Source organism: Mytilus edulis, chromosome 3, assembly GCF_963676685.1.
Source record: "Mytilus edulis chromosome 3, xbMytEdul2.2, whole genome shotgun sequence".
NCBI classification, from domain to species: Eukaryota; Metazoa; Mollusca; class Bivalvia; order Mytilida; family Mytilidae; genus Mytilus; species Mytilus edulis.
Window position 1 is genome coordinate 66,265,845 of NC_092346.1, and position 12,073 is coordinate 66,277,917.

The 12,073-nt window shown below is 32.3% G+C and overlaps 1 protein-coding gene across 1 annotated transcript in view; it reads left to right on the plus strand.

Moving 5' to 3' along the window:
- The first annotated feature begins 8,826 nt into the window (after window positions 1–8,826).
- The window catches only part of LOC139517155 (LIM and senescent cell antigen-like-containing domain protein 1), a 32,092-nt gene continuing 28,845 nt past the window's right edge, over window positions 8,827–12,073 (plus strand). The window contains exon 1 of the mRNA XM_071307867.1: window positions 8,827–8,946. Coding sequence (XP_071163968.1) covers window positions 8,936–8,946 — 11 coding nt within the window. The 5' untranslated portion in view covers window positions 8,827–8,935. The remainder of the gene's footprint in view (window positions 8,947–12,073) is intronic.

Sequence of the window (12,073 nt, forward strand, 5' to 3'; positions counted from 1 at the left end):
GCATAACGAGTAAGACCCCTATCATTTTACACATACTTTTAATCTTTTCTTAAAAGCTTTTGAACTTGAAAGTGACATTGAGAGGTTTTAAAAACTTTCTGAAGTGCAGTTAGTTTTAATTATCTGGTTCAAGAGATATTAATTTAAAAAAATAAGTTTAACTTTAAGTTGTATTAGACTAAAAACAAAACTTTTTATTTTAATTTTGCCAGGTTTTGTGGGTTTCCCACTTTTGGAATTTACCTTGGAGTTCGGTATTTTTTGTCAATACTGTTTTCCTTAAAAAGTTCTGTTCTATTAATCATCCATTAAATCACTATACCACATTAACGTGCAACACCAAGGGTGCAATTAAGCTAATTCTTACGTAGTCTCTAAGATTAAAATTGTATAATTAGGAGATAATTGCATTGAATGTACAGTTAGAGAAAAACGTTTTGTATTAATTATTAGGTGAAAGGGTAGTGATAAAAAATGGTTATAAGTGATTAATTGTGTTTTTTAACAGAATTTGCAATTGTATTTTATATTGCGAGAAACGTTTGTTTTATCTTATTATGATCAAAGTTTTAAGAATCTACAAACAAAAAAGACAGTTTTTTTTATATACTTTGAAATAATTTAAATTGTCATGCTAATTTAAAAAAGATATATGTATCTGTGTTTCATTTTAAGCTGCGCTAAATTCTAAATTATATATATGGAAAGATTAAAAAAAAAAGATTTTCATATGACTAGAAAGAAAACTATATGGTAGAAATTGGAACGGCAAAAAGGATATATATCCTGTAGGTCATTTCAGAAAAAAAATCTTCAACCTAAAAAGGGTCGTATGTTACACTGCATACTGACTTGTGTTCGTAATATTAAGTGAAAATGGTAACTGGATCGTTTTCGTGTAAGATAACAAAAGGATAATTAAGTTAGTACAAAACATATCTGTCATTAAAGGTCAATTCTATTGTTTTGGGGATATAATCTAAATATATACAAACCAATACGCTAAGCTTAGTGAAAAGTCCCATATCAAAATTGCACAGATTTATATGTCTAAACATGTTTGCGATAGAAAATCCGAACAAATCAAGTAAGTTTTGTTTAAAGTCAACATTTACGCTTACTACACTTGTATCGAGCTCTTCAATCAATTATATATAAGATGTGAAACATTCATATACATCATACAAATCACATACATGACATATTAATCTTACAAAGCACATACAAACATATGAAATCATACAAATCAAATACATGCGTTTAAAACATACAAAGCATATGCATGACATATAAATCATGCAAAGCACATACATGTATATGACATATCAATCATACAAACCACAAAAACCTGTTTTGACAATTTTACCTGATTTGTCTGTTTTGTTCACACATCGTTGTAGATATAATGGAGTTTAGTGCGATTGTCAAACAAGTGAGAAGTTTAGCGCTATAGAACCAGGTTCAATCCACCATTTTCTACTTTTGAAAATGACAGTACCAAAACAGGAATATGAAAGTTGTTGTCCATTCGTTTGATGTGTTTTGCCATTTGATTATAGGGACTTTCCGTTTTGAATATTTCTCGGAGTTCAGTATTTTTGTGATTTTACTTTATACATGACACAAAAATCATACAAAGCACATACATGACACATAAGTCATACAAAGCACATATAAACAGGTACATAGTTGTTTATTCTTTAGATTTCTATGTTGTGTCATGTGTACTATTGTTTTTCTGTTTTTATTTTTAGCCATGACGTTGTCAGTTTGTTTTAGATTTATGAGTTTGACTGTCCCTTTGGTATCTTTCGTCCCTCTTTTGTAAAACATACAAAGCACACATATGACAACTAAATCATTCAAAGCAACGACAAACAAATAATTCAAAGCACATATATGACATACAAAACATTCAAAGTATACACATGTAGCCTTTTTAGCTTGCTGTTCGATGTGAGCCAATATTCAGTGTTGAAGACCGAAATTTGAACTATAATGGTTTACTTTCACAAATTGTGACTTGGATGGGGAGTTGTCTTATTTACACTCATACCCCATTTTCTTATATCTATGAAATATAAAACATTTAAATTATATACATGGCATATAAAACACAAAAGCAAATATAAAACAAAAACAGCACATTTAGATCAAAAGCACACTGCCACACTAAGCATACAAGCATACGCAGCCAAGAAAAGTATATACACATGAGATTGCATTAAAATAATTTAACACAAAGGCATAAATAAAGGATACTCTCTGCTCTGTTTCAAAATAGCAAGCTTTTGAAAATATTATTAGACATTGATATTTGAGTAATTACAGGACTAAAAAATCATAATAAATGAAAGGTCTGTGTCCTTAGTATAACCAATCGAAATTTGGCAGGAGATGATTATTTATCTTTTCATTGGCACTTTTTTTAGTCTATTCGGTTGCCTCATTTCGTACTATCAATACGCTTTGATATGGTCACCTATTGTTCTGCTTTTTTAACATAAATTCACGATGTCAATATTAAAACATTTAAAACAAGTCATCAATATCTACACCTAAAAGTTTTAAAGTTTCTATACTTATACATCCCGTCATTGTGTTATTGTGCTATTGTAATACATTTTGTACTCTTGTCTTTCATTTTTGCTAATGTTCTTTGTCTATATACCTTTTAGTGTTTCTTTGAAATATATGACATTTTGCTAATGTGCTTTGTCTATGTGACTTTTTTTGCTTCTTTGTTACATATTTGTCTGTATTAAAATGATTGCAATTATAACACAATGTTAACTGCTGAAGATAAAGTATCGATGTCGTCATCTATCATCTTAATATTTCAATAGTAATACACCAGGTATCACCAGTTGAGCTTCTATTCTTTTGGTCATTAAGATTATAAATAAAGGCAACAATAGTATACCGCTGTTCAAAACTCGTAAATCTATGGACAAAAAACAAAATCGGGGTAACAAACTAAAACTGAGGGAAACACATTAAAAATAAGAGGAGAACAACGACACAACATTAAAATATTAAAATGTAACACACACAGAAACGGACTAAGCATTAGACAAAATACGATGAGAATAACAAATATAACATCAAAACTAAATACATGAATTTGGGATAGAAAAGTACCGTGACACGTCTTATAGTAATGTGAATTCACACTCAAATATAAGAGAAAACAAACGACACAACGGAAACACAACGTAAAAATGTTAAACACACAGAAACGAACTATGATATAACAATGGCCATTTCCTGACTTGGTACAGGACATTTTTAAAGAAAAAAATGGTGGGTTGAACCTGGTTTTGTGGCATGCCAAACTTCGCACTTTAATGTCAATGTTAAATATAACATTAAAATGACAACATAATATTACAGGACTACAATACACTAAATAGGAGAAAGTATTAGGCAAAGAAACACATGAATAATAGATAACAAAAGGCATCAGGTTTAAAATTCAATACGCCAAAAACGCGCCTCGTCCACACAAGACTTACCAGTGACGCCCAGATATAAAAGTTCGAAAGTCAAAAAAAGGTACAAAGTTGTACAGCACTGAGGATCAAAAGTTGAAAAGGTTGTACCAAATATGGCTAGGGTTTTCTGCTTGTGATAAGAACATCCTTATTATTTAGAACAATTTATGCTATTGCAAACAGTAAATTTTATCAAAAGAATATAACCGTGACAATGTTGAATGCTGTATTTTTGATATTTTTACCTTTTATGTCTATTTATTTGGTTCACATACCGTTGCCAATATAATGGAATTTGATGCGACTGTCAGACAAGTGAGAGGTTTAGCTATCTATAAAACCAGGCTATATCCTGACCAACCATTTTCTACATAAGAAAATGCCTGTACAAAGTCATATGCATATGACAGTTGTTATACATTCGTTTGATGTGTTTGAGCTTTTCGATTTTGTCATTTGATTAGGGACTTTCAGTTTTAAATTTTCCTCGGAGTTCAGTATTTTTGTTATTGTACTTTTTTCATATCTGTTTTAGTATCCACGATAGAAGACATATAAACTGCTCAATTTCACAATATTTCACAATAAAAAAGATATAAGAACAAAATTCTAGTACTCCTTATATAGTTAAGAATCGTTATGATGAGTTTTTGTGAAAAGAGCCACATGTTTTCCACAAGAATATATATTCATCACCTACATGTTAACTTTCTCAATTTTAAATATGTACGGCAGATCCTTCCTTTCATTGTTTTACGTTTTCGTTTTTATTCTGTAGTTAGTTAAAATTTATATCAATTATATGGTCATTTTTTTTTTTTTTTTTATAAATTTACTGTTTGCAAAAATATGAATTATCCTGAATACTGAGGATTTTCTTATACCAGGCAGATAAACTTAGCCGTATTTGGCACAACTTTTGGGAATTTTAGGTCATCAATGCTCTTCATCTTTGCCATTTTGACCTGAGCGTCACTGATGAGTCTTGTGTAGACGAAACGCGCGTCGGGCATATTTAAAAATTATAAGCCTGGTAGCTTCAATAAATATTAGCTTGCCGTAATGTTCTATTGTATTGTTTATTTGTGTGTTTCTCTGTCCTGTATGTTCTTCCATTTATTTCTGTTGTAGTCCTGTCATGTAATGTTGTCGTTTTAGTGTTATATATACCATTGCCATTAAAGCGGGAGGTTTGGTTAGCCACAAAATTAGGTTCATCCTACCAATTTTTTGATGAAATGTCCTGTACCAAGTCCGGAAAATGGCTATTGTTGCCTTAGTTTGTTTCTGTGTGTGTTGCATTTTAGTGTTTCTGTTATGGTGTTATTCTCCTCTTATATTTGTTGTGTTTCTCTCAGATTTAGTTTGTAACCCGGATTTGTTTTTTTCTCAATCGATTTATGAATTTCGAACAGCGGTACACTACTGTTGCCTTTATTTATGTCTACCGGTCAACGAAAGATAACTCAAAAAGGCCCGATCTTTTGGTAATACTATGTTTTGCAGGCCCGTAGCTAGGAATTTCCAAGGAAGGGGGAGGGTATTTGGACTCGAGAACTCAACTTTAACAGTCAAAATTTAAACAGAACGTTGACTTTAACAGTGCTTATTTTTTTTAAAAAGGGGTGGGGGTCCCCTGGCTACGGGTTTGTTTTGAATATAATAAAACAATCACATACTTCATTACAAAATGCTCAATCGGGTCAAGTGTAGATAAAGAAAAGGAAAATTATGGGGCAGTGCATAGCCTTAATTCCCACTAGAGATGAAATGAATAAGTAAGTACATGGAAGAAGAAGCAAATTATAGATAGTTATAGATCGTTATACATTGTATAAACTTTAAGCGTACCCGCGGAAACCCCTCGGAAAGTGATAACTCTAACACACATATAAGTACGGTAAAGCTATCTATTCTAAGCTATGCATTTAACTGAAAACAACATTTTACTTTTAAAGACACTGGATCTTTCGTTGTTTACTATCCACAGCGGTTACTGCTATATTATATAGAAAATACACCAGGACCGCTGTGGAGATAAAACTTGGAATTGATAGTAAATAGCAAAAACGAGTTATTTTAAGTATATTGTTCATATTATACAGAAAAAGGCGAAAATAATTGAAATCAATGGAAAACAAAAAATAACGGAATTTTTCAAAAGGGGGGAAACTCAAAAAGAATTGTCCTGTCCCAAAGTACCTATCTATTTCTGAGGATTGAAAAAAAAAAAACAGAAATAATTGAAGTGCCATTTTTAAAAAGGTTACTCATGCTGATAAAAGATATTTTGTTATTCGAAATATTTTTTTTTCATTTGGTGTTGCACTCTTCTTTTTTAGATATACATGTATGAGTTATTTACTTTCATTGAGAACAGTATCGTGTTAGAGGTCTGCGTACGAATAAGATAGACGCTTTTATTATTTAAAACATCTTTTATGTATGTATGTGTGTAGACGAGAGCAGCAAACAATCATTCTTTAATGTATGTGTGTAGCCCCCAGTGCAAAGTATTATAAACAATTGTCCATCGAATGTCCTATTTATAAGATATTCCAGGCCTGTGATTGTACTGAATTACAAGTTCCTGACTTGGGACAGCTGGCACATAACAAATTTGGATATATATCATTTAATTATATGTGTGTGAGCGCTCAACCACCCATCCCCTTACCTACCATTTTTCTTTACTGAATATGAAGATTTCAGATAAAAACATAGTTACAATCTTCACATGAAATAAAATAAAAGCATGACTGATAATAATATTTATCATATACTTAGACTAAAAAACATATGATTTTTACTGTATGATAATAGCATTAAATTAACGTAAATTCCATATTTTTCGAATTTGTGCTTAGCGGGCTGATATGAAAAGTTTATCACATGCTTCGATTGTTATCACATGCCTTTCCGTAACGTTATCACATGGCATTCCGGTGATACTCGGCAAATTCCGGAAAATACACCTCAATGCTACGTTTTCAGTGAAAAACAGTACGAAATAGTGTACAAAACAATTATTTAGATACTGAAAAGTATATTGTGTAAAATAATAACAAAAAAAAAAAAAAAAATAACAAAAACAAACAAACAAATTATTAAATAAATGCATTCTTTATAAGTTTTAAACATAATTTAGAAAGTTACTTTGAAAAGGTTGACTTTTCCAAACAGTGTTCACTATGTATATAGTTTTTTTTTTTGAGGGGTTTGTCGAGTCGTCCATATTAAAAATGTTTTCTCCTCTGTTGAGGCATATGGTAGAAAGATTTGATATCGAATGTACTAAATTTGGGTCCGACGTCCGTGAACTTTTCAATCTTTGAACTTCTATTTGGGAACCACGTAAAAGGATCAATATATGATCTGTTATTTTCCTCCATTGTTGAAGCATATGATAAAAAGATCTTAACATGTCATTTTTCATATCGCATGTATTATCAGCCCTCGGTCAATATCAGCCCTCGAGCCATGCGGCTCTTGGGCTGATATTGAACCTAGGGCTGATAATACATGCGATATGAAAAATGCCATGTAATAATCTGATATTATTTATGATATATCTGTTAATTATCCATCATCACTTCCTAATTCTTATCGGGTCTTTGTCGTACTTGTCAAGATCTTCCGGTAAACATGAAATGCACTACTGTATTCCCTCTTCACACAAGTGAAATAATTCCGTTTGAAATGAAACTCTACTGTAGTGGAAACATGTCGGGGAATTTTAACACTAGCTAGGGAATCGTAGTCATTCATCTTTTCCTTACTTCTATTTCCTTGTTAAGTCCATACAGCATTTTTGTTCGAGTCATACTTGTCTTTCTCTACAAAATACGCAAGACCTAATTATATACAATATAGATACATTAATAAATGAATAAAATAAAAAAATTAAAACATTTTGTTGAAATCCTTACTACCTACAAGCCATGTATTAAGCAATTGGTTACATGAATTGAGATTTTTATATTTTTTGTATGTCCGAGAATGATCATTTACCGTTATAAAATTAATGAAAAATCAGACGGCACACACAGTCGAGTACCAAGTTACTCATTGAGATCCCTGATATAGTCAGAGAGTCTAAAGGTCTGGGACCTACATATCAGTTTCATCATTATTGCGACATAAGACATTGAGAAAACGTAGATATTTACTCTGTTGAATTTTATAGAAAATGATTGATAAATTCTGTAAAAGAAAAAAGTATTTCCACTGACAGGGAGAAAGATCAATTAAAGTTTGTATGGTAAAAATATCACTGCTGACACAGTATCAGAAATAAAGACTAGGTTTAGTAATAAATAACGCTACATAGTTTTCAACCGAGATCGACTTATTGTCTGTCAGTGACCTCTATAGGCTATGTCTATATGATATGTCACAGTCAACATGATGAATATTCTGGCAAGTTGCGCATGATTAAAGTCAATTGATGCGAAATGTTTTTACTTTTAGCTCTAAATGAAAATAAAATTGAGAAAGGAAATGGTGAATATGTTAAAGCGACAACCACCCGACCATAGAGCAAACAACAGACGAAGGCAACCAATGGGTCTTCAATGTAGCGAGAATTCCCGCACCCGTAGGTGTCCTTCAGCTGGCCCCTAAAATATGCATAATAGTACAGTGATAATGGACGTCATACTAAACTCCGAATTATACACAAGAAACTAAAATTTAAAATCATACAAGACTAACAAAGGCCAGAGGCTCCTGACTTGGAGCAAAACTTGCGGTTATAAATTGAAAATACCGAATGACGGCTGCATTCGGGGGAATTCAAAACGGAAAGTCCTTTAATAGATAATAAAATGCGCATCACACAGGTTTTTTTTTACAATTAAACACTTAGTAGCCAAAATATCAAGAATTTGTATAGAAAGCTCTTAAAAATATCAAGAACTTTTTTATCTATAAAAATGGTCCCCAAAATTTGGATATATAATGCGAGATAACTCTAACACTTAATTTAGCTGAAATTTAGATTTGTCTCCCTGTGATGTCTCTTGCGTCTTGACAGAATCTGAACTCAAAATGTGCATCATGTTGTTCTCCTTTTTTTCAACTGGTTATTATTTATCATAAAATGATTATATGTATACAAATGTTGCATATTTTAGACTGTCACTTTTGCATGCAAAACCAAAGATTCATTCGGAAGAAGATATGTTTTAGTAGAATTTATAAATCTGTAGTGAACGTTTTTTTTCTTCTGTTCAAATAAAACATTTATACATTCAATCAGAGTTTTCGTTGGTTGAGTAAAGAATACCCCGTTGGCGCCCCTGTATTGTGTATTATCTTGTTTCAACATGACCTTATATGGCCCCGGATGTGACGTAATTGTCCCGCCATGTTGAACTGAACGTCCCAAGAAAGTTACAGAAGTGAGACATTTAAGACAAAAACAGCGATAATCGGCCTGTATGACTGGAAGGTCGGCATAACTCATATTAGTTTAACAATTTAAATTCTTAAATAACTTAATCCCTGATATTGAGATTACAGAACTTTCTATTCAATGCCAATAATGGTCAATAATGGTGCTTTGTTGGACCATTTTTATCAAAATAACAGAATTTTTACGAAATATTGTAAAAGATTTGAGTGAAAATCCATGAAGATTTTGATTTTTGTCTGATGTAATATAGTAACTATTAGCCCATATTCGTACATGTTCTCATAAAACTGTACAGTTGTTATAATAATCCTATTACAGTTTTGTTTTTCTAAGAAAAAATAAAAGGTGACATCTTGTTGGTACCGTTACCATTATTCCGTCCGCCCATTACTCTGCAATATATTCAAATTTTTCCAACAGCCCATTACTCGGACATCCCAATATTTCAACATACCATTATTCAGACAGCCCATTACTCTGACATCCCAATATTCCGACAGCCAATTATTCTCACAATGCACCTGTCATAATATCATGGCTGAATATTTGTTTCAATGCCTTGGAGTTAATACACTAGCTGCAGAAGCATAGCTCATAGGTCCTTATGTTATTTGTTAACTTTGAGCGGACCATAAAACTACAGATTTTTCCTATTTCAAAACGTTCAGAATTGCGACCCAAGTTCAGGTCACACATATTTCCTAAAAAAGATTGTTAACAATCCATGCTACATGAATTTCTGTGTCATTTTGGTTTCTTGTGGACGGTTGTCTCATTGGCAATCATACCACATCTTCTTTTTTTTAAAAGCTAGTCAATATATATAGTTTGTTTCATTAGATATTTTTTTTAGGATAAGAAGTACCTACAAATTTATGTTTGAATATTTATTTCCTTAACACTATTATTTGTATGCATTCTCCACCTATTTTGTTCAGCCATATTGAATCTTGTTGTGGCGTCTCACCTATTGCTGTGTGTTTGTGTTTCTACATTGGCTAGAGGTATAGCCTATTAGGGTAGGGTTGAGTTCTCACAAAACATTTTAACCCTGTTGCAAGGGTGTGGAAATGGAATGCATGACTCGCCCGACTCGTTTGATCACCTGGTCAAGTGACTTTTTTGTCTGGGTTGCCCATGGACAAGTTAAATTCATACAAAAAAATATAATTATTTTCAAAACTTATAAAGAAGTTTAATTTTATGTAAAAGAAACCAGTGATAAACAAATAAAACATATACATTTTTTTGTATATTTAAGTCAAAACATCAATGTTCACAACAAAAAAATTAAATAACACTGGAAAAAGATTGATTACCCAATTAAAATAAAATAAGTATGCAAACCCGGGTCTTGTAAATATGGCTTTGTCCTTGTCCATTGACCCGGGGTATCGTCTTCTAGGTTTTATCCATCATTAAACAGAAGTGTCATTTACCTTTTTTTAATAAGAAAGATAAATATTTAATAAAACTACTGGGCAATCCAGACAAAATCGACAGGTCATTAAAAAATGTAAAACGCAGGCGGAGACGGACTAAGAGTGAGAAAAAAAACGAAAGCAAAAATTTCAACCATCTTGGTTAGCAGAGTTCCCCTGGAATTTTTGTATAATATGTATAAAACATCCAACACTTGCCGATCAAAAGTCAACTCTATTTGTTGGAAAAGTAGAAAATACAATGTAGATGGGACACATTAACTGCCAATCAACTTTCAGAAAAACACCAAGCTTGTCAGTTTAAAGAAACAAATAAAATAAAACAGGTTTCTGGGGAAATGGACAAAGCTGCGGCTAAGGTCAATCAGTCTTAGGTTGATAGGTAGGAAAAACTCTTTAATACAGCATATGCAGTTGTCAAAAACAATCGACCATTTTCTGACTACAGTTTTATATGTGGTGTGAGATTTCCTCACTGCATTGAAGACCTATGATGACTTTTAGCTGTTATCTGCTCTTTGGTCGGGTTGTTGTCTCTAACATATTCCCCATTTCCATTCTTAGTGTAATACTGTTTACTTTATGTACATTGTAGGTTATTAGTCCCCTACTGACAAAGTTGAATGCGACCTAAGGTTTTCATTCCTTTTGTCTGTCCATCTGTCATTCCAGAAAATCAGATTATTTTTCTTCATGCTTGAAGATATTGATCTCAAAATTGATGTATAGTTTTCATGACAAGTTACAGATGTACATGTACAAATGTAGTTATTATTTTGTCCCTGTCTAATGATTTTGTGCAGAGGTATATGGACTTTTGACTTTGAAAATTCACTGAAATAATCAGTTTTCCACATTTTTTTCCATCATGCTTGAGTCGGCTGCGGTGGCTGAGTGGTCTAAGTAGTTACATGTACATGTAATCACTAGCCAGTCAACACTGAGGTTGTGAGTTTCGAACCCACTCTTGTGGAGGCACTTGACTCAAATTTTACATACATTGTAATGTATTTGACTAGGATTGTCAGTTTTCCTACCGAAAGTCAGTGGTTTTCTCTGGGCACTCCGTTTTCCTCCCCCAATAAAAACTGTCCATGGCCACCACCAAGTAGGCCAAAAGCAATGCTGAAAATTGACGTTCAAACACAAAAAATCAAAAATGAAATTCGTGCTTAAAAGTATTGATTTGAAAATTGTGTGTACATGTACATGTAGTTATATCATGACAAGTTACAGATCAATTTCTAATTTTGTTCAGAGTTATGGTCCTTGGACTAATAAAAGTACCAGGGCCGTAACTAAAATGTGCCTCCCCTAAATTTTCTACACCAAATTTTTGTTTTTGAAGTAATAAAATAAAATATTGACAATGTGTACACGAAAAACTTAAATTTGTATTTTAAACAACACACATTTACAGTTTCAACAGTGGTATCATGATACGTGATATATCTGTCATTCCCCGGATTTTTGATTGGAAGTGAACCATTTCGGTATTTGTTTTAGTTTTTTTTTTCGAGTGGCCATCCATCTGTTATTCACTAGTTTTTCCTATGTCGTACGAGAACGCATATGAAACTTTGCTTTCGACAATTTTAAATAAAACTTAAATAATCACATTTATTTAGGGGCTCAAGCAGAGGAAGTTCCCTTTGTATTATGAATCGTTTATGATATCAGAACTACGTTATCGGCTGAAGCAGCTGCTGGATATTTTTTTT